This window comes from Macrotis lagotis, chromosome 1, assembly GCF_037893015.1.
Source record: "Macrotis lagotis isolate mMagLag1 chromosome 1, bilby.v1.9.chrom.fasta, whole genome shotgun sequence".
NCBI lineage: Eukaryota > Metazoa > Chordata > Mammalia > Peramelemorphia > Peramelidae > Macrotis > Macrotis lagotis.
This window is the reverse complement of record NC_133658.1, coordinates 621,945,438-621,969,758: the sequence shown is the minus strand read 5'-3', so window position 1 is coordinate 621,969,758 and position 24,321 is coordinate 621,945,438. Positions and strand designations below refer to the sequence as shown.

General features: G+C 34.4%; 1 protein-coding gene across 1 annotated transcript in view; it reads left to right on the top strand.

Moving 5' to 3' along the window:
* Window positions 1–876: 876 nt before the first annotated feature.
* Window positions 877–24,321, top strand: part of MAP3K19 (mitogen-activated protein kinase kinase kinase 19) — a 71,298-nt gene continuing 47,853 nt past the window's right edge. The window contains exons 1-7 of the mRNA XM_074215052.1: window positions 877–1,112; window positions 1,691–1,841; window positions 5,377–5,554; window positions 6,896–7,087; window positions 11,750–11,904; window positions 16,074–16,189; window positions 20,291–20,406. Of these exons, the coding sequence (XP_074071153.1) occupies window positions 1,756–1,841; window positions 5,377–5,554; window positions 6,896–7,087; window positions 11,750–11,904; window positions 16,074–16,189; window positions 20,291–20,406 (843 nt within the window). The 5' untranslated portion in view covers window positions 877–1,112; window positions 1,691–1,755. The remainder of the gene's footprint in view (window positions 1,113–1,690; window positions 1,842–5,376; window positions 5,555–6,895; window positions 7,088–11,749; window positions 11,905–16,073; window positions 16,190–20,290; window positions 20,407–24,321) is intronic.

The following is a 24,321-nucleotide window of genomic DNA, read 5'->3' as shown; positions in this document are numbered from 1 at the left end:
TTTTCCCTCATTTTCCCTCATTCATTCTCTTTGATTATTTTTTTTATGCTAAATATACCACAGAGGAAAAGTACTGGGGAGAATTAAAAGAGAAAGAAAGTAAAGATCTCATAAAGTCATGATTTTTGATGGAAAAACCCCTGAATCTTTCCAAGGTGAAATAGTAGGGACAAGTCATCAGCTGCAAAATGTCATGGAACATTTTGTTTTGTATTCTGAACTCATTTTTCTAAGCCATCATTTCAGATCCTATTGGTCTAAGTAATTCACAACAACACAAGCCATTAAGCAGCTATTTTTTTTTCTGTGGGATGTGACAAATTTCCCTGAGCAAAGTTAAAAAAAAAACATATCTCTTATTTGAGTTTGCTGTTCACTGGTGCTTTCCCAAGAAAGACACTGTTTTTGCTAACTCTTATCTAAGCGTAGCTATGCAATCACATTGTAATTATCACCTGAATTTTCTTTTGAAATGGTGCTTATATGTCAGACTCTGTATTCAAAGTGGGGTTTTTTGGAGAAAAACATCGCAGTAAAAATAAAGTAATAATTATGATCATAATTATATATATAAAAGAAATATTTATTTAAGTTTGCTTTTGGGAGAAATAATTGAAGGATTATGTTTCAATTTTTAAAAAATTATTTTGATTTTTAGGCTGAAGATGCCATACACCATTTCAAATACTTTCCTTTAGCAGCAATTTAAACAGCACCTTTGAAATGGCTACCATTTGGTAAGAAGCCTTGCTTATTTTCCTTCCTGGATTAGTCTGTCTGGCTTTCAATTCTCCTAGCTAAATGCACAGTGGATTGTTGCCTGGGTGACAGTTTGTAAACTAACCAAGCCTTATTGTAACTAACTGAAGAGTTTTATGTACAAGGAGCCTGCTTTGGCTACAAAAGCTATTTTGGACCATGCGACCCTGAAGATGATTAAAGAATAATATCCAAGTCAATGGCATTTTTTTTTTCAGGGATCACCTGCTAAAGTGTGGATGGACCACTACTCAATCAATCAGTGCAAGAAGGAATTAAGATGATGACAGGTTGCCTTTTGATTTGGTGTCTCTGTAACTGTGTGTAAACTCTCTTGGCCAGACAAATAATAGGTAAGATACATATTTCAATATTTTGTCCAGTTTCAGGGAATGAGCTACAACCATTTACTTCTTGATTTCAAAAGGATGTTTATCCCTAAGTTTAAACATCAGTTTATATTGTGGATTTAGTTGTGTCTATTTTATATTCAAATAATACCTTGAAAACAAGAACTGTTTTGCTTTCCTTTTTGCCAATCTTTGCCCTAATTGGGACAGTGATAGTACTTATTTTACACATTTAATAAATATTTTTCATTTCACTCATAAATTGTTAGAAGTTTTCTCTTGATTTTTAAAAATAAGTGGCACTTCCTTGCAACCCTTCTATGAAAACATTCCTGAATTCTAGGATCAACTGTTGACCAGCCAGGAGATTTTGATGAAAGTGATAAATAATTACTGATTAACATATCAATAGATATAGTTTGTTGAAATAAGTGAAAATTTTTTATTTTTTTGGTGACTAGCTGGTCAAATTATATATATATATATATATATATATATATATATATTCACTTCTCATAAGTCTTTTAAATTAAACTCATCATTATGACTATACAATTAATAACTGTTTCCTTTGTTTATAGATATGTCATGAATATTAAAAAATGGAGACCCAATTACATTAATATGGATTTCAGACTTTTATCAAATGAAGGTCTTTATCAAGTATTCAAAGAAGACATTCTTGTCCTCCTCAAACAAAAGATTTTGTTTTACAAATGCTGGATTCAACAAGTAAGCAAACCAAGCACATACATTAAATAAATCAAAGAAGAGGCTTAAGTAGAAATGGAACAAACTTTAAAAACATGCATGAAATGAGAAGGTACTATTTAAAATATTTGAGTAACCCAAATTCTAAAAGGAAACTAAGCATTTGCTTTTTTATGAAGCAACTTAAAGGGGGAAAAATCTACTTTATAAAGTTCCCAGAAGCAACTTAATGTCATTTTATTTTAATTGAAAGAGAAATTGTGTATAAGCACACTTCTACCTTTTAGTTTACCTTCTTTTTGCTATTCTAGTCATTCTTGAATGATTATATGACAGTTTATATGGGAGGGAATAGGAGCATGGAAATATTCTCCCCTATAATAATATTTGATTTGGGAGGCTTTAGGAGTAGTTGTTTTGAACAGAATTGAAGGATTTTACTTCAGTTTAAAAACATAATTATGATTTTAGACTGAAGATGCTATATGCCACTTAAAATCCTTTATGTGAATGTCACATTGTAAAAAATTAAATCACCACAAATTCTTGATGTCCCTGAGTCATTTCATCTCTGGGCAAGAGAAAGAGACAAATGGAATGTTACTCTTGGGAAAAAAACAATTATTTCAAAAGTTCTTTGTCCTGTTTCATTCTTAAATGGATAACATAAATGTCAGGTATCTTATTTATATCTGCTCTTGGAATATTTGAATATCAGGTTTTTCAAAAGGATAAGAAGAGTCACCAAAGGCTGTTATTATCTTTCATTTCAGAAAGTTATTTCCTCTTTTCAATACTAGCATTTCATAAAACAAGTACATAAATTCAAGTTACAAAGCAATTGCCAAAATATGATGAGACAAGAATATACATTAGATGGAAAAATTCCCCAGGGCCAGGATCAAGTCTCATTTATTCCCTCAATCCCCACTGCAGTTCCATGCACTCACTGGGTGCTCAGTAAATGTTAATGATTATGAAGATTATGATTAAGTGACAGCAATCAACCAAATTTCTGCTTCTTTTGGAAGCAGGAGAAAACAGATAGGCTCACTTCAAAAATGCTCCTATTCTGGATTGCATTACATTAGAAGTGTTTAATTTAGCTCATCTAGACATTGCATCACTTTGAATATAAGTAGAAGACTTGAAGGGACTGTTTTGATAGTTTAAAATATATTTACTTAGAAATTCAGGAAGTACAAACTCTATAGAGTTACAGATCATTCTTCATTATGATGAAAAGAAAAAGTAAAAGGGAACAGAAAGTGGTCATGATAATCAGTTGATTAGAAAGCAAATTGAATTGTAAGCTTGATTGCAGCTAACACTGTTACACTTGATTATCATTTCTTTGGAAAACTAAGAGTCTAGAAACTTGGTTTTTGTGTCACTTTTGTGTTTCTTGCAATGTTTTTTTTTTACCTTTAACAAAATGGAAATATATGCCACCTACTAATGGATCTCTCTCAACTTCTCTATTTCCATTAATTAATGCCTCCATTATTTTGCCAATCACCTGGGTTGAGATGTTGGAGTCCTCTCTAACTCTCCTTCCTTCTATAGTCATTCACAAATACTATTGATTTTTAAAAGTATTTTTCATTTCAATAAGTTTTCCCCTTTTCTTTTGATCATCTTTTTAGTCTGAGCCTTAATTACTTCAAACTCAGACTACTCAAATATTACTTAACTAGTCTTCCTGACTCTACTTCTTTTTGCTCTGAACAATTCTATAGATTGCTTCCATGTTAATGTAATTCATTCTAAAGCACCTATTCTCTAGAACTAATGGAGTCTGAATGCAGATTGAAGTGTATTATTTTCACTTTATTTTTGTGCTTTTTTTTCTTTTGGTCTGTTTCTTCTTTTTCAACATGAGTAATATAGAAATTAGTTGTTCATGATTGCACATATATGTGCTTATATATCAAATTGCTTACTATTTTAGGAAGGGAGAAAAATTTGGAATTCAAAAATATGTTAAATAAATATTAAAATTGTCTTTACATGTAAGAGGAAAAAAATAAGACATTATTTCTCCAATGGCCCCTTTTTGTCTTCACATTAAAGGCTAAATTCTATTATACAGAAGTTTCCATTATCTGGTCCATTCTTCATCTAACCTATTTCAAGCTATTCTAAAATACCACCCCCCAAATACTTTGCTTATGTTATTTTTCTGCTTTCTGTTTTCTTTCTTCCTCTTCCTCTTCCTCTTCTTCTTCCTCTTTAGTCCCTGGGAGTCAAACAATCCAAGTTCTTTTCACCCTTCTAGATTCAGTTCAAGTTCTATTTCTTCCATGACACTTTACACAGTTTTTCCAATTTGTGTCATCCTCCCCTGTGTGTGAATTCCCATAGCATTTGCTTCTCCAAATCATTATATCACTTAATCATACACTACCTTTCACTGCTTCTTAACTGTTTCATGTGTTCATGAATCTTCCCAAATGGATTTATAAGCTCTCAGAGAGCAAGAAATGTCTCTTTCATTTCTCTTGTATTCTTTTCACCACCTAGTACTGAGTACTCAGAGAAGCCTGACTGAACAATTGTGTGTGTAAATGAGTTAAATATGCTCCATTTAAACATTTTGACCAAAGTGAATGGCCTTTTTAAGAAAGCAAATGTCTAATAATAGGGTATTTTCAAATTAGAGGAGCACTACTTTGTATATTTTTCAATTAACAAGCATTTATTTTTTCTCCCTCCCACTCTATTCCCTTCCAATGGAACAAAATAAAATGAAAAAGTAAAATCCTCATAACCAACATTCGTGGACAAATGAAGCAAATTCTCTTGTTGCCATTTTTATTCTTCATTTGCAGTTCATGCCCTTTCTGTCATGAAGTGAGTTTATGCTTCATCTTTAGTTCTGCAGAATTATGGTTTGTCATTGAACTGGTCAGAATTCTAAAGTCTTTCAAAATTTTGCTTATTTTTGAATAATATTAAGGTCACTGTATAAGTTGTTCTGATTCTCACTTCACTCTGAATCAGCTCATAAAAATCTTAGTTTCATCTGAAATTGTCGTTTTATCATTTTTGGCATAATAATATTCTATTACACTCATATACTGTAATTTATTTGGCAGTTTTCCAGTAGGTAGGTATCTCCTTTTTTCCAGTGATTTGCTACTGTAAAAAGAGCTACTATAAATTTGTACATATAGCTCCTCATAAATGGTAAATTCATAAACATAATTTTCTGTAGGTAGATTTCGAAAGAGAAAGGGAACATGATATAGAGTACACAGAGCAAGATGTTGAGTTAGAAAATCATAGGTTCTAGTCCTGACTCTGACACTTGACATTGATCAACTCTCTTAACTTCTCATTTTCCAACCTTTAAATGCTCTAAAACTATACTTTGTGGAACAATTACCAAGCCAAACTGGTAGGAATTTTGTCATGTGGATCTCCCTATAATAATGAAGTCATAGTTTAGGGAAATAAAGATTTTCAAAAGTGAAAGAAGCAGAAATTTGTGAAACTTTGCTGATTTGTTATTGTGATGCACTTAAATATTTTTCTTCACATTTTATGAAACTAGAAAAATGAATAAAAATAAACTGATTCATGATTTCCTGGAGGGTGTTTTCAGAGGTGATGTGGAACTCATCAGCAGTCATATTTCTAAAGTTCATTCCATTCTTGGAAACTTAGACTTTCAGCACCCCACAACTGGGAATACAGCTCTCATTACTGCTGCAGAAAGAAATTTAATAGAGGTAAAAATTTAATGCTTCATATTTTTTGTTACATGCATAGGGAGAATAATTTTTTATTGGTGTAACTGGAATGATTAAGGGAGTCCTGTAGAGTTGCTGGATTGGGATACTTCCCCTAAAGACAAATAGGGACTCTGAATATTTCATAGGAAGGACCAGAGTGCATGCTCACGATAATGGGAAGGATCCCAGGTTAGAGTTTCCTTTATTATCCCCATTACATGACAAAAGATTCAGGGAATGAGACTTTTGGATAACAAGATAATCACTCATCTTGCTGGGATGAAGGCACAAGATCAGCTGGTGGTGGGGAAAGTGGGGTGGGAATACTAAAGATATCTTGGCCAGTACCATTCTCAATAATCACTTGAATTATTAGCCACCAAAACAAAATATTTCCCTCACTTCAGCATCCTTTAAATATTAATGTTATAATTAAAGATAAATTTCTCATGTTCAAGGGAGAGGTAAAATATACTTTATCTATCTGTTGTGAATGAATATATAGGATACTTTTCTAAGAGCACATTTTAATAGGAATGAATGGAAAAAATTTAGTATGCAGGGGCTCTGGGATAGAGAGAATGGGGGAGGGTGAACAGGTGATATGAAAGGAATTATTGTTCAATCTTCATAGTGACCTCATTTGGCATTTTCTTGGCAAAGATATTGGAGTAGTTTGTATTTCCTTCTTCCATTTATTTTACAGAAGATAAAACTGAGACCAACTAGGTCAAGTGACCTAGTTGTCTGAGAGGAGATTTAACTCAGGAAGTTGAGTCTTCCTGATTATAAGTCCAGTGTTCTATCTGCTGTATCATCTAGTGGTCCCATGAAAGAAGGAGAGGCAATACTTAAATTGAACAATAGGACTAAGAAAAATAAATTTCACCTATTAAACAATTTTACTTAGGGATGGTCCCATCAGTATTGTACTTTTAGTTCCATCTTTTTAATGATCCTAAAATCTGATCTTTTCATTTTTTTATGTTCTAAGTTAAATATGAACAAAGTTTAAATCCATTTATCCTTGTATGTTTGACCTCTCAAAAGTCAAAGCCTCTAAAGGACTTCTTTTTGATAATAGTATCAAACTTTAAACTTTTAGTTTTCAAAATACAAAGAGGATCCCTCAAATGAGTCATATATTATGTTAAAAAAAAGTTAGTGTTAGTTATTGCCAACCTATAACTAACCCTTTTTTACTTGGCTCAGATGCATTTTTTCCCTTTCTTTTCTAATAAATTGATCACAGTTATATGTCAATATTCTATGTTACTGAATACATTTTTGAAAGTTGATAAACATTAAATAATAATTGTGTGCTTTAAATTGATGCAGGTTGTTGAATTTCTTTTGGAAAAGGGAGCAGACATAACACTCTGCAACTACTGTAATCAGACAGCTGTCCATGTAGCTAACGATGCCGTCCGAAGGCAACTTCTCTTGGCGATCAATGGAACCCGTGCTTCTCATTTGCGATTGCTACAAATTTCCTGGCAAGGTGACCTGCAGCAACTTCAGCACATGTTGGTTAGTCAGTGAAATTTACTTTTGTTTTTATTTTTTGTGGTAAATGGAATTCTTCTTTAATGAAAGGAAGTAACTCCCAATAGGCAGTATCAGACAAAATTATTAAATGGAAACAATAGAAAGTAAAACAGGATAGTGGAGTGAAATAAGAGAATAGGATAACAGAGCACAGAAAACTATTTCCATTTTCTCCTAGCTGGTTGCTAGAAGATATCATGCAAAACACATGGGAAGTGCTTGCTCCAAGAAAGAACCCTTGGGACTTACGTCAACTTGCTCAAAGGTGTTCTCTTGCCATCATTGCTATTTGTATAATTGCTATTTAGATCCCTTTGGACTAAGTGCAGTTATCTTTATTTTAGAAGAGAGAAGAAAAAAGTAGGTACCTAAAACAATATGTATATATTTTTGTTTGAAGAAGATAGGAGCAAATATTTTTGATGGCTATCTGCATGAACCTTCACGAAAGTTCTTCTTCAATGTTTCATTTAGGCAAGGAGGTTACTCTGGATTGCTGAAAGCTTTATCAGAATAACATAAGCTTAGTCAGGCCTCTAAAATAAGAGGCTTTGAGTATTGACTTGTTGATAGTCTAGACAAACCTTTTGAAAGATTGGTCTAAACCTAGTGAAGTTATTTGGTAAAAATTACATGTGAAAGTACTCTGGAATTACAGGTCAAATAATAAGAATATAACAAAATAGTCAGTATTCACATAGTATTTACTAAATTACAACAAATAACATTATAAACAAGATCACTTTGTAAAAATATTTCCAAGTCTCACTTATTTGGGAGCAATGAACAACACAAAAAACCTTAAAATATGGCCAGCAAAGTGGCACAGTGGATAGAGCATCAGCTCTGGAGTCAGGAGGGCCTGAGTTCAAATCCAGCCTCAGACACTTAATAATTACCTAGCTATGTGACCTTGGGATATATATACATATATATATATGTATATATATATATATGAAGAAGACGACAAACATTTATTAAGCACCTACTGTACACCAATCTCTGTGCTATAAACTTTACAAGTCTTCTCTCATTTGATCTTCACCAGAAGGTAGGTACCATTATTAGCTCCATTTTACAACTGAGAAAACTGAGGCAGGCAAAGATTAAGTGATTTGCCCAAGTTTACAAGGCTGGTAAGTATCTGAAACCATATTAGAAATTGGGACTTTCTAAATTCAGGAACAGGACTCTATCCACTGTACCATGTAGCTGTAAAAGAATTCTACTATACAATGCATGTTGCCAGAAATTTGACTATCAGGTTATTGAATTAAATAAAAATGTATTAAGCACCTTTTATGTAAAAAGTAACCAAACATGAAAATCTCAGGAATAGTTGAAACTAAATACTAGATCATAGAGGCTTTTCATCTATATCAATGGGCATAACCTCTGGAATTACTGAAATCACTGATCCCTTTAAATATTGAGGGATTAAATATTGAAGATGGAGAAGTCTCCTCTGGAGTATTTAAGAAAAAAACTGATTTTTTTCATTAGTAAGCTCAGGAATATTGGATATTCTTGAATCCTTCAACTGCCTATAGATCTTTTTTCTTACAGATTCTTTTTTTCTTTATTTGTTACTGGTGACCTGAATGCAAGTTTTCTTATTACTGATAAGTAAATGCATTTCCAGAGCAGGGATTCATAAACTTGTTTTTAAAGAAATAGATGACTATTTCAATAAATTGGGTTCCTTGTAATTCTCCACATTTTATTTTATGCATTTAAAAACATTATTTAGAAAAGGAGACCATAGATTTTACCAGACTGTCAAAGGGATCCATGGCATAAAAAAAGGTTAAGAATCCTGATCTAGAAGGTGAAAAATTAGAAACAGAAAAACTTCTACTGGTTGTCACATTCAAAGTTCTTTTCATTCCCTCAGAGTGAATGATAACAACTAGACATAGGAAAAGTTAAAGATCATGCACACTACTAGTCAGTAAACCCATAGATCAAATCTAGTCAAAAGGATCATCTAAATTCTTTCATTGTAGTGGTTGTATTAGCAATTGCCCCTACTTCAGTTAAATTCAATGCAATGCAATATAATGCACTTCAGTTCAATACAACCTACATTTTAAAACTATTTAATTGTGTTATACATTGAACATATTTTTGGAATTTTTCAATATATTAATTGGTTATGTTAATTTTTCCTTATTTTTTGTCTTTTGTCTTTAAAATATTATTTGAAGGGGTGGCTAGGTGGCACAGTGGATGGAGCACCGGCCCTGGAGTCAGGAGTACCTGAGTTCAAATTTGGCCTCAGACACTTAATAATTACCTAGCTGTGTGGCCTTGGGCAAGCCTCTTAACCCCATTGCCTTGCAAAAAAAACCAACCTAAAATATTATTTAAAATATGGGATGGTGGGGAGAGAGATCCTAGGGAAAATATGATGCTAATGTTAAAACAAAGGTATCAATAAAAATGTCTCTGAAAAAAAGTATTTACTTTGTTGAAGGTGGCCCTGTTCAAGGTTTGAGAATACAAAGATAAAAACAAGAGTCCCTGCAAAGAACTTGTATTCTCTTTACAAGCATAATAGGTAATAAAAGATAAGTAAATACACCCATATATGTAAATATGAGTATATACATATATAATGCATAGATATGCACACATAGATATGCATATGTACATACACACACACACACACACACACACACAAATTAATATGGGCGGCTAGGTGGCGCAGTGGATAGAGCACCAGCCCTGGAGTCAGGAGTACCTGAGTTCAAATCCGGCCTCAGACACTTAATAATTACCTAGCTATGTGGCCTTGGGCAAGCCACTTGACCCCATTGCCTAGCAAAAAAAAAAAAATTAATACAAAGTCATACTTGGAAATGCTTCTGCTACCAGATAATTTTTGTTCTATTGTTATTTGTCATCAATAGATTTGGGACTGTAAATCTAGAATAATATACCAGACAGTCTTCAACAATGAAGAAAAATATCAGACTGGTATGGTACAGAGAGCAGGAGACAAGTAACTATCAAATGAATGTTGAATGAATCAATAGCAGCAAGTCTATTTCTGACTCTTTCTTTTATGTTGTTTCAAACTAATAATAACAAACATTGATATAAAGTGATTTCTTCGCAGAGAATGAAAAAAAGATAACTAATTAATTCCCCTAGCACTTATCTGAAATAATATAATCTTTATTTTGCCCATAGGGAAGCCAAAGCAATAATATTTCAGTTGCATCTTCACTATCACAATGAAGTGAAAATCTGGGAACATAGGTATGCAAGCTAGGAAACTTGGCCCCTAAGTGAATTTCTGGTGTGAAACCAGTCAGATTTTGACAAATGATTACTATTATTTGAACTGTAAATGGACTCATTGCTAAGATTGGGTGTTAGGAAATTTTGTTAAAACTCTAGAATCTAACCTTTTTAATTTCTGTATTCATTTGTCTATCTAGTTTTGTTCCCATGGGCTACCATTTCAACTAATTCACTAATTACCAATGATAATCTCATCCTATTTACATCACCCACAACTTTTACTATTGCCCACCAAAATATGATCACAGTCAACATCTGTTTTATCTATTCCTATTCCCTAGCTATTGAGTACCAATGGAGGAAATCAAGAAATCAAACTGATTTGAATTACTATAAATATATGATATTAACTTTAGTTGGGTCTTTGCTCATATTTTGAGAATCTTTTGCCTTTACTTAATGACTACCTACAATCATTCTCCATGGTAACTTTTTCCACTACTTTTCCTTAAGGCCCCCCTACAAGTGCAACTTGCCAATTCTGTCCCCCAATCCTCCCCAGACTGTACTCTATTAATCATAGATTTTGAGAGTTGGAAAAGAACTCAGCATAGATGATTCATTCCTTGCACAACTTGATTCAACTTTATTGCTTCTTGTTCTAGATTTTTCCCTCCAAAATCTTGACTATTGGCTGCAAGCCTCTTGGTGGATGAAAGGCTTGTGGCTAGAACCCCTTTCATGGTGGTCCAAGAATTAATCAAAGATAGGTGTCCAGGAGAGGATGGGAGATAAATGATGGGAGGAGAGACTCTGAAGGGAAACATGAGGAATAGCCAAGATAAATGCTTGTGAAAGCACAGGGGGAAAATAGCATGCTAGGTACAGGAAGACAGAGTCAAGGAAAAACCTTGTCAAAACAATAGTGACTTCACCATATTTCAAAAGTGAGGAAAAGGAGAGACTAAAGATATCTGCAGAAGATAAACATGGATTATGTATTTCAATAATTAGGGAAGATTTACTGATCTAGGACATCAATAAAAGGTTAACTTTCAATAACAGATATTTATCAAAATCCTTCTACATTCAAAGAGTTGTTCTGTATCTGTAGGTACAAAGATGAAAACAAAAATGTTTCTGCCCTTAGAAGTTTACATTCTTCTACTGGGGAATAGGGCCTACAACATAAGACAAGTCACTATTTCCTTTAAAATTCAGAGTAGTAGAGTGTATAGAGCTCTGGCTCTGGAGCCAGGAGGACCTGAGTTCAAGTCTAATCTCAGACAATTATTACCTAGGGCAAGTCACTTAACCCCATTGCCCTGCAAAAAAAAAAAACAACCCAAAAAATGAATGATGGAAAAAATTGAAAGCTTTTTTTGCTTTTTAAAGGCATCAGAAAAATCCTTGGATATAAATTTCCCAAATCAGCATGGATTGACTCCTCTGATGTTGGCAGTGAGAGATGTTGACCTCTTTGAAAGCCTTGACATGTTAACAGAGTACAGGCCCATTGAAATTCTTTCAGAACTTCTAAAGCATAATGCGTAAGTATGAGCTAATTAAAGAATGTTAAAGAAACTAAAGAATTATTCATTACTGAAATGATTTATGAACAAGATCACTGAATTGTTTTGATTAAATAAAGAAAACCATCCCTTCATATCAACTATGTTATATTTAGAATTATAGATTTAGAGATAGAAAGCACCTTAGATTTGTTCAATTCTTCCATTTTATAGATGAGGCAACTGAGATCAGCAACAATTAAGTGGCTTGCCTAAGATCACATAGTGATAGGGTGATAGAGGTATGATTTGAAACCAGGTTTTTTGATTTCCTATCCAGAAGGATAGTACAGCTAAATGTACAAACAGACTTGTAGTGAAGAAGATCCCAGTTCAAATCTAGCTTCTGATACTATCTGTGCAATGTTGGGCAAGTCACTTAATCACTTTGAGCCTCAATTTCCTCATCTGTAAAAACAAAGATAATAATAATAATAATAATAGTACTTATCTCCCAAGTAAATAAATAAATGCTTATTTATTATGATGTTTGTTTAGATTTATTTACTGACTACCTCCAAGGGTTATTATGAAGATAAAATGAAATAATGCTTATAAAGCATTTTGCAAACCTTAAAGCACAATATAAATGCTATTTTTTAGTATAATTATTACAATGTTCCTTCTCCAGCATGCAAGTCATTACATATCTCTGAGATTTAGCTGTGAAATTCCTACCACTTTTCATTGTTATTGTGGAATACAAATGATTTTTGCAACTCTTGCTTTGTAACATCCAGATGGTCACTAATTAGCTTAAGGGATGTTGTTGAATTGCCCAAACTTTAATTCCCTTACATTTAAAATTAAAATAAGCTTTTAGGAGGGGAGTTTCACAAAACTAAACAGTAGCAGGGTATTGCCGCTATAAAACTTTGAAAATGACTAGATTATTAAAAAGCCTCTCAACTCAATTCCATTCAACAAGTAGTTTTTCACTATCCCTCATGTATCAGGCACACCTCTAGATTCTGGGGGATACTAAGACGAAAATGAAGGCATGTTTTCTTGCTTCTGATCCTGGGTTTCCTTCCCTTAGAAAATTGGCAACACAGATTTCTTTTTAAAATTAAGCTAATATATTTCTATCTCCCTGATGATTCAACAGGTAATACAGTACAAATTCCTACCCTAGAATTTAAGATCCCCCACAATCAAAAGTATTTCATATCATTCACCTTCTTTGCTGAAATCATGGGCCCAGCCTACATCCCTCCTTTTCTCTACCTTTAAATGTTACCTTCAAGCCCAAATGGGTTACTAGCTGGTTCCTCCATTTGACTTGCCATTTTCCCCCCCTCTGCTCATCCATATGACTAACAAGCCCTTCCTCTAATCTTTGCCTTCCCATTCTATTCTTCCTTTAAGTTTCCATTTTTTTCCTTCAAGCTTTCTCAGCTCTCCTCATTTGTTAGCATTCTCTCCCTTCTTGGTCTATCCCTGTTGTGTCTCCCAGTTGAATGTAAGCTTTTTGAGTCCAGGGATGAACTCAGTTTCCCCTTTATATCCTTGGGACCTACTATAATTGTTTAATGGATATACATTGGGTAAGCCTTCTGTTCCTGAGCTACAAATGGAGGGATGAAATCATCAGGCTCAGGTTTCTATTTCTCTGCTTATTTTCCTTATTGATTTTAACTTCGGATACCTGGAATGTCTATTCCTTCCTTCATTTCTGCCTTTTGAAATCTCTCTCTCCTCTCAAGTCATAATTCAAGTGCTCTTGGCAATAAACCTTCCGTGATCTACCAAACACCATGAGATCCCCTTACCTTCAAATTTCACCCAGTTCTTTGTTAGGGCCTTTCTCTTTTGCTGATAGTTTTGTAGTATCTATAATGGACCAGGCACTGTGCCAAGCACTTTACAAATATTATTTCATTCAATCCTCACCACAACCTGGGAGGTAAGTGCTTATAATCCCCATTTTACAGCTCAGGAAACTAAGAGAGCAGTTAAGTGACTAACCCATACAGATAGGATGTGTCTGAGGCTGGAGTTGAACTCAAGTCTTCCTGACTCCTAGCTCAACTAACTCTCTATCCACTGTGCCACCAAGCTACACTTGTATATTAATCTGTCTTAGAGTTATTTGTGTACACACTGTCTAAGCTCCTTGAGGGCAGAGAGTACATTTTATTTCATCTTTGGATTCACTTTTCCCCTTTCTTTCCCACAAGGTCTTGTATACAGTGTGAATTTTAAACATTTTTCTTTAATTGAATAACTAGTTGACTGTTCTCAAGTCTCATTTAGAGTGCTTATTAATACAGCTAACAAGAATACCAATCAATATTCTCTATACAAACAACAATTTTTAAAAATTAAATCATAATTTGAAAGAATACAGTAATATTCTAAGGGAAGCTAGGTTGTGCAGTGGATAGAGCACCAATTCTGGAGTCAGGGGGACCTGAATTCAAATCCAGCCTCAGACACTTAATACTTACTTCTGTGACCTTGGGCAAGGCATTTAACCCCATTGCTTTGCAAAAAAAAAAAAACCCCCAAAGAAACCCAAAATAAAAAAATCAAACCAAACCCCAAACAGAGAATACAGTAGTAGTAGAAATATCACCATCTACATGTGACAAATAAATTGAGAATCAAAAAAGTTAAGTGATTTGTCCACAGTTATACATCTGAATATCCAAACTGGAACTTGGACTTAAGTCTTCTGAATCTAAGCCTAGTGCTTTTGTTCTACCCTGCCACAATGCTTTTCCTCAGATAAGGTAGCAAGATGGCACAGTGGGTAGAGTGTTGGGCTCAGAGCCAGTAAGCTCTAAGCTCAAATCCTATCTCAGAAACTTCCTCTATGTCCCTGGACAAATCATTTCACTTCTCTCAGTCTCAGTTTCCTCACCTATAAATTGAAGGAGTTAGAACTAAAAATCTTTTATATCATAAACCTATATGATATGCAAAAATAATAGAAGATGATGGATGCTGGAGGTACAAGTGAGTAGGTAAGAGGAGAACTTTTTCTACCTGAGGAGGATAAGGAAAGAGATCATGGGAGAAAAGGCATTTGGCAAAGAAAAGGGAAAGTGGGAAAGAGAGTGCCTTAGGATTGATAAGGGCAAAAGAGTGACTCTAGAGAAATGACCAGAGGTTGTTTCTTCATAGCAATTCTAGTGTGCAGAATACCTGAGGAGTAGTGTGATAAAAGGTTAGCTAAGAAGGATAGACCCAGACTGGGGAATGCTCTGCATACCAGGAAAAGAAATCTGGGTTGTATCTGATAAGAATTGAGAAAAGTTTTAAAGCGCTTGGGAAAGGGAATAATGAAATCAAAGCTATTAGGAAGATCTGGCAGCAATGAGGCAGGTAGATTTGGAGGAAATAAAGTAGAAGAGGAGTTAGGAGGCCACTAAATTATAGCTGTCCAAAGGAGACTATTGAGGACCTGAAGTAGAAATGGTAGACAAGGGGTAAATATGAAAAGTATTACAGAGCTATAATTGACAATCCCTAATAATTAAATGAAGGAGCCAATGGTGACATGGATGCATTTAACAGAAAGAGGGAAGTTAGGAAGTACCCTGAGAAGTATAATTTTGAAATGCTTGATTATTTTTTCTTTTTTTTTCTTTTTTTAAAGAAAGATTCTATTTATTTTGAGTTTTATAATTCCCCCCCCCCCATTCTTGCTTCCCTCCACCCCCCTACAGAAGGCATTCTGTTAGTCTTTACATTGCTTCCATGGTATACATTGATTTCAGTTGAATGTGTTGAGAGAGAAATCATATCCTTAAGGAAGTATGAGATAGCAAATAAAGTATGAGACAGCAAAATTACATAATAAGATAATGGTTTTTTCCCCCTAAATTAAAGGTAATAGTCTTTGGTCTCTGTTTAAACTCTACAATTCTTTCTCTGGATACAGATGTATTCTCCATCACAGATACCCCAAAATTGTCCCTGGTTGTTGCACTGATGGAATGAGCAAGTCCATCAAGGTCTATCATCACCCCCATGTTGCTGTTAGGGTGTACAATGTTTTTCTGGTTCTGCTCATCTCACAATGCTTGATTATTTTTCATAAACTTTAGTTGTCCTTTAAAAAATGACACTGGTATATCAGTAAAATTTTTTCATTAAAATTAGCTGAATAATCTTTTGGTTTTTTCTTTATTACTTTCTAGAGATCCCAAGCTCTGTGATGTTAATGGGAAATCAGCAATACATTATGTATCACAAATAAAAAGTTCAAAGAAGCAGCAATTATTGGACTTATTGATGAATTCTTTACCCAAACCAGGTAAGCATTTATCCTTTATGTTAACTTAAAAAAAAGAAATCTATTAAAAAACTTTTATGAAATTTTGCCACATATCTATTTTAGTACCTATTTAGAGTCTATTTTAGTAAATCAAATAATATCAATGGATATTTATTGAATATCTACTGTATACAAAATGTTGCAGTGAACCTATGAGAGATACAGAAAAACATAGGATATTGTCCTTGTTCTCAAGTAGATTATAATAGCATTGGAGAAACAATAGATCATACAAAAATGGTATTTAAAGGTTTTGGAGAACAGATAACCCCAACTTTGGAAGCTGGTCCATTCCCCGAGTCCTTTATCATCTCTACATTTCTGAATCCTTTGCCTAATGAAGTTCAGAAAGAGAAAGTTAAAGCTTATTCTGTCCCCACCCGAACTCTAACCCTGAAACCTTTTTATAAGGAATCTGGTAGCATGGACAGTTTACCAAGTAGGAATAGATTCTCCTTATGATGAAGCAAAACTGCACTGGGGTCAAACTGGGACACCAGGAATGTCGCTTACTATATACTAGGAATACAAAACAACACTTGAAATGTCACAGAGCATAATTGCCAAGTAAATTATATAGCATTTGGTTTGAGCTCAAAAGAAGACAAAACACTGTGGGTTAGTTTCATCAAAGAGAAGAAACACAAATTAGGATTTTAAGGCTAAGTAGGATTTGCATGGGCAGAGAGAAAGGAAGAGGACATTTATATGATAGGAAATGAAGTGAAGAAAGGCAAAATGGTTTGATAGCTCCAAAGTCATAAGGAGGCAATATGGTGCAACATAGTACTGGCTGAGGAGTCTGGATTTTTTGTGTCCAAGCTATATTTTGATTTGATGCTTGGCTTACAGAAGTTTTTGAATCATTTTTTGGATTTGTGTCTTGAACTTCCCTGTTTTCAGAATAACTCTTTATGGTTGAATTCTCTACCCCCACCAAATCTTTCAATTTACTCCTTAACTTTATTTGAGGCTGAGTCCTTCTCTGAGAGGAAAATCTGGGCTGAGCTTCTAGTCTCTTGAATTTTTTTTTTTCTGCTGTTTTCATAGTTTAGTCTAGGGACCTTTAAGCTCCCAAAGTGAGTCAATCCAGGGTAAAATCTATTCTCTGCCTTCTTTTTGTTTCCCAGAGTAATGGTGTTAAGTGACTTGCCTACACAGCTAGGCAATTATTAACTATTTGAATCCAAATTTGAACTCAGATCCTCCTAACTACAGAGCTGGTGCTCTATCCAATGAGCCACCTAGCTGCCCCTCACTATCTTCTTGTTCTCCACTCTGCAAGTTCTTGACCTGTCAGCCTGTAAGCTTCAGTAGACTGCTATTGGCCTTAGCCACTTGGAGACTGCAGGTTCAGAACAACTGAATGTCAGGCTCCTTTTGGTCCAGGGTTCCTGTTCTGCTTATTCCACCCTGGGCAGGAATATAGAACTGCTCTGCTTCTGAGGCCAGAGCCACATAACCATTTTATTTCTTAACTTGTTTCTTACTCAGTGTACAGTTTGGGCCCATTAGTCTTTTTCTCATCCCCAAGGTGTCAGTCCCCTCCTCAGTCTAACTCTAAATATATGACTTGGAGCTAGATAGTAAGTGAGAGAACTGCCAGATGGCATATATCCTTGAATCCTACCCTAATTTAGGAATCCCCTAGAACCTCTTCCTGCCATGGTGCTTCCCACTGTGCCTTCAGTTTCAACCCTCTTTCAACCTCTGTATGCTAGAACCCTCCATGCATGGTGCTTCTAGCCAGATTCATCCCCAGTGTTCATAGGCTCCTTCTCTCTGTCCCCATAGGCTGCCTGGGACGTAAAAATGACTCACAATGACTTTTTTCTTAGATTTTTCAAACAAAATTGTTCTGATTTATTTTTTAAATCTTTGTAGAGGAACTGTGATGAAGGACCTAGGTTGTACTTCCTACTACTCTGCTATCTTGACTTTACCCTATATATTTATCAAACTCTTCTGCATATATAGATGTGACATTTAAAAATTTTAATTATTCTTCTCAAAACTTCTATTAATTTCCCTAATGCTGAACCATTCTTGCAATACTGGTAATAAATCCAACTTAGTCTTAATGATTTAATTTGGCTATATATAACTCTAATCTCTGATGACATTGGAAGGTAGTTTTCTTTGATTGATTTATTACTCCACAATTTTGTTATCACAATTAAATAAAAGTATATTTCCTCCTAGAAGGAATTTGGTAGCCTTTCTCAATTTTTGAAAACTGTTTATTTATTTGGTCATTATACTTTTGAAAATTTAATTATAAATCTGATTCAAGAGTTGTTTCCCTCCCTCTCCTCCACCTCTCTTATCTTTATGAGAGTAGAGGATAATGGGACAAATTGTGGCAGTATCTGAGAGAATGAGTCCCTTTGTTTTTGTTCCAAGTTCTTAGACCTTTCAGCTTCTCCTCCCTATCCTTAGGGTCCTCTGATCCACATTTCTGAGTTCCTAGGATAACCTTCCTCTTGCTGAAGTTTTGGACAGATCACTGATACCAAACTTGAAGTTCTTTTGGAAATATTCCCCTTTGCACACACACCATGGATGATGGGAATTGGGAAGCTGACAGGAGATTTTTTGCAGTCGAATCCTGTGCCTTGCCCTAGGCTTCTTGGAGTGAAAGTGAAGAGTACTTTCTTTTGTTAATTATAATTACTCCCTTTGCCTCCACAAAGCTTTACTGTGAGATTTCTGTGTAAACAGGATTTTTTTTTTTTAAATGAGCCTAGAACAGAGAGGAAACCATTATCTTAAGGATATTCAGAACAAAAGAAAGTAAGCCTGGCTAGAGGGAACATTACCCACATTAGACTAATTGTTTTAGAAAAAAGGGTATTACCCCAGGTAGTCAGGAGGTTTTTTACCTCTTCATTTCAATTCAATAAACATTTCTTGAGTGCCTACTGAGTGCCAGATACTCTGCTAAGCACTGGTGTATAAATAAGAAAAAGAAAGACAGTACCTTTCCTCCAGAAGTTCACAATCTAATGAGGGGAGAAAGACAATACAGGCATCTGTTCCATGAAGTTGAAATTAAATAGAACTGCAGATGGAAAGTGGAGTAAGCTGGGAAGTACAAATCTTACCTTCCATGAAGGAAAGCTTTGGGAGAAGTTGAGTGATCCACCTTCTTGCCCTCTAATCACATGGGGGAATTAGCTAAATAATCTGTGATTTCTCATTGGGAGCAGAATGGTGCCCCTCTAAATGTCTGCAGCCTAGGACACAGTCCTATTTGACTTTTCTTAGTTCCAGCTCTGTTATTCATCCTTCAAAGATGTCCTATTTTTTTTCATATTTCCTCTAATTTCCCTAACCCACTTGGTGTTTTTAAAACTCCTACAGGACTTAATAGTTAATAGCATATTGTTTAGCACTTAATTATATTTTGTCTTGAACTATTGCTTAGTTATTTGAAATTTATTCATCCTGTCTCTTTAACTGAATTGTAAGCTCCTTGCTGGTAGAAAATCCTTGTTCTATTTTTGTTGTGCTTCTTTCAGAGAGTCTGATACAGAACTAATGTTATAGTTTGGTGTGCAAGAAATTTTTTAGATGATGTAGTAAAGACAGCTGAAGTTGGAGTCAGGAAGACCTGAATTTGCATGCTTCCTCAGACACTTAATAGTTCAGTGATGGTGAACAAGTCATTTAATCTCTCTTAAAGAAAGTTTTCTCATATCTGATAAATAATAGCACGTACTTCAAAGAGTTTCTGTGAGAATCAAATAAGACATTATTTGTAAAATACTTCACAAATCTTAAAGTACTATATAAATATTAGCTCTTTTTCTCAGTCTCAAAACTTAGTGTTCCTCAGCCCTTGTCAAATGTCTATGTAACCCTCCCCTCCCCTATTTCTACGAATTCTGGTATGTGGATGCTACAGATGACTTAAGCTCCCAGACTTATCCATTATACTTCAAGAAAATGACAAAATAGTGTTGATTTATTTGTAAAAAGTATCACTTTTGAGGTTGCTTAGAGACATTGAAAAACTTTTAAATAAAAAATTAAAGATAAACAAAATTTTTAAATGTTAATTATGCTTTTCTTTGGTAGAAAGACATCCTGAATCCTTGGTTGACATTTGTTATGATGCGGATTCTTCTGAATCTGAAATGCTGATGACTGCCAAAAGCCAGAACATTATCTTGCAAAGCATTAGCAGCTGTGAGGTAAGGTGTTACATTAAAAAACAAATATCCATCACTGAGTTAATTTAAAATGTGTTTGGAAAAGCACATTAGAGATTGGATCCCAAAGCTTAATACATTAGGAAAGATTTCTAACAATTCAACAGTGGAGAAAATAATCTGAGCCACAATTAAAACACTAGGAAAAGAATCGAAATTTTTGGGATTCAGTCCCAGATCATTAATTATTGAGTTGTTTTTTAATAAGTCTATGCCTAAAAATCCATGTAGTCCATTTTCTTTGTGAGGATGTTGAATCAAATGTATGTTAAAGAATAATTATGTAATGTTTCAGTGTACTATTATGAAAACAGTACAACAAATATTCTCAGCCAGTCTTGAAATCCCATCTGATCCGTTATTGGAGTAATAGCTTCCTCTTAGCTTCTTCACCATAATTTCATTGTGTCATCCAAAACTTCAGGCATAAATGGTTCTCTGGCACCACCACTCCCAACACACCTCCTACAATTTCTTTCTTTATCACCTGGAAGCATTGCTCAACTGGAACTGGTCAGTTGGGGTCCTGGGGGCCAACTACCACTTACTAATAAAGGATGTTGCTCATCTTTTATTCTGGAAGAGGATCAATAAAATCAAGAGGGTAATGTCTTGATTTGCCAGTGAATTGCATTTAAGTGAGGCAGAGCTTTACAAAATTATCAGCCTCATTCTCTCCTCCAATGTCAGTGGAGTTTAGTGGCAAGACATAGGTCAAGACAGCTAGTGACGGATCCAGATGCAGTGAGAAACCTAGGCCTTTTTTGAGCTAAATTCTTTCTTAGGTTTGTTTGAGGCAATCAATACCCACCCAATGATTAAAGACTAGGTGAAAATTGAGGCAAAAGATGGCTTGGTTTGCCTTCATAAAGTAATAATCTGGGAGGGGAAGAGTTTTCGCCATTTGTGATTTCTTGAAACATAGCTCTGGTAAACCAGGCTTGGGATTCAAATGGAATCACTTGATTATGCCTTTAAATTCAAATCATACTAGCTGTCACTGATTGGCCAATAATAGGACTCAGTCCAAGTCTCATTTTCTCATTGTTTGGTTTTTGATGGCTGTGAGTGAGGGTATATAGCAATTGTTTTGATTCTTGCCAGGTCAGGGCTATTGGAGACAGTATCAAATGTAGTGGAAGACCTTGACCTTTAAAAGTTAGGGTCTTTCCCAGGTCTCAGTTTGTTTGAGGCAAAGGTAAGAATTAAGACAAAAGATGGCCTAGTTTGTTCTTATAAAAAAATCAATATAGGAGGGTAAGACCATAGTTTCTTGCCAGGATTAGACCAAAACAGAAAAACTTCAACCCAGTCTTTGAAATTAAAAAATTTATGTTCACAAAGCTGATACAATTAAAAACTTTTAGTTAGTTGATGTCATTTTGATTCCTATAAATTAGACCACTTCATCAGATTTTACTTTGCAAATACTAATAATTGCAGAGTAGTACTTCTTGTCTCATTTTGGGCATAAGAATATCACAGTAGACTCAGTAAAATGTGTATTATTTCATTTTTTTTCAGTATTGCTCTGAGGGGAAATGAAAGTCATAAGTAGATATCAAGTGATCAAATGAAAACACATTTATTTTTACAAAAGATTCATCTGACAAAAAGCTGACCTGATAGGGTCACAAAATTTGCATTAAAAGGAAATCTTTGATCCCATGACAATCCATTTATATGCTTAGTACTTCAAATTGTGGTCTAAATCATTAAAAAATTTAGGATAAAAATTTTACCATTAAATTATCATAATCCAGTGAAAAATAGATTTACTAAGGTTAAATGAATTACTGATTGAAGCCATAGGTCAAAAGATTGCCAGATAATGGCAGACTTTTCAAAGCTCAGTGAAAATGAAAGGACATGGTAGTGGTTTGGGGGTATATGAAACTAGAGGAATTAGAATTAGGAGACCGGTGTTCTGGTTCCAGCCTATTCACTAACATTTTGACCTTGAACAAATCTCTCACAAGTCTACTATAAGGATCAAATTAAAGAAAGGATATGAAAAAGTTTTGAAAATAAATACAAAAATATTATTGCATTTAACCCTTTTGAATTAAAAAAGAATAAATTGTTTATGTCAGCAAACATTAAATATAATTTCCCTATACTTTGTGAAATAATTAAATTTTAATACTTAAAACAAATCTGATTTCATCAGAGAATCAAATTCATCTAGTCTAATTTATACCTGAAAAAGTTGAAAATCTTACCACATGTAATCTTTGCTTAATGACTTCTTAGTGAGAAGAAATTGCTACTTCCAGAGATGACATTTTTCTTTTGGATAAACTGTGTTTGTAAGGAATTTTTCCTTTTAGTAGGCCTACATTTGTCTCTTTCTTTCAGTATAGGAACCCTCTCTCCATTAAAGCAGATTTCAGCCTCTTAATTGATGATCTTTATATTGATAGCCTTGTTCTGGCCAAAAGTATTCATCACCTGGAGATGAACCAACTGCTGATGAGTCTCTTGAAACTCGATTGGTTTGGTCTTGAGATGAAAGACGTATTTTTCATCTGTGGCCTCATGTACTTGAAACATTTCCAGTTTTCCACAATTAAAGTTAAAACAAAGGAAGGAAACATTCATAAATCCTGTCCATCAAAATTACTAAATGAAACATCAAAACCTTAGGAAAGGGGTGGGGTGGAGAAAGATACTCTTTGGCAGAAAATACTCTTTGGACTTAGATCAATGACTCTTATGAAGTTCCTCCCTTTAAAGTGATGCTAGCACAGAATAGAAAAGTAACTTGACTTAAGGTCTTTGGGGCTCTCTTGACACCTTTAAAAGATTGCTATTATGGGTTCTAAGGATTGAAAAAAAAACCCAAGGTAATTGGTTATAACTTCATTAACAGCAATCTTTCAAAGGGGAAAATGGGAAAATGCCATTAAGAAAATATTTCTTCTTTAGAAGAGCCCATGGGGCAGCTAGGTGGCACAGTGAATAAAGCCCTGGAGTCAGGAGTACCTGAGTTCAAGTCTAACCTCAGACACTTAACAATTACCTAGCTGTGTGGCCTTGGGCAAGCCGCTTAACCCCATTGCCTTGCAAAAACAAAAAACAAAACTAGAAGAGCCTAGAATACTTTCCATATACAATGCTGCTCTCATAAGTCTTATTTTTCTAGACTCTCATTAATCTTGTTTTTCATTTCATTTGAGAGACAATATGATACAGTGGATAGGGAGCTAACATCAGAGTCCAAAAGACCTGGATTCAAGTCTGCCTCTGACATCCAACTATATGCCCTTGAACATTTAACTGCTGGTGTTGAAGGCATCTTTTTAAGATTCTGAGTTGTAGAGAAGGTGCTGATATGCTTTGGTAGAAGGAGTTTGATATAATGATGAAATCACAAATTCAATCCTAATTCTCATTTATTAGGCCAATGGTCTCAAACTCAAATAAAAATAATGGCAACTAATTATATTAACATAGAAAACCACATATCAATATTACCTATGCTTTATTATTTTGTTTTTCTTTATTTTGTTAAATATTTCCCAATTACATTTTTATCTGGTTCCCACACTTGAGAATGTTGCTGGTTATGTGTTTAATATCTCTATGTTAGAAGATAAACTTGAATTCCAGAGAAGTTCTGTGATGATTTTGGGGGGTCAGATATTAGATTAATCTAAAATCAGGAGTCTGTGTACTGCTGACTACCAGATATAAGGTTTGGTATACTAGAACAGCTAACTATAAATGAGCCCAGAAGGTGAGAGGAGAGGAAGGAAAATGATAACTAAAAATTCTTAGGAGAGGTTTCTAAGAGAGAGGGTTAAAAAAAAATCTGACTCTTCTCAATTTCTCCCTGAAAGAGGTAAAAATGAATCTCATAGAGCTACCCACTTAAATCTTATTCATGGCAGGTAA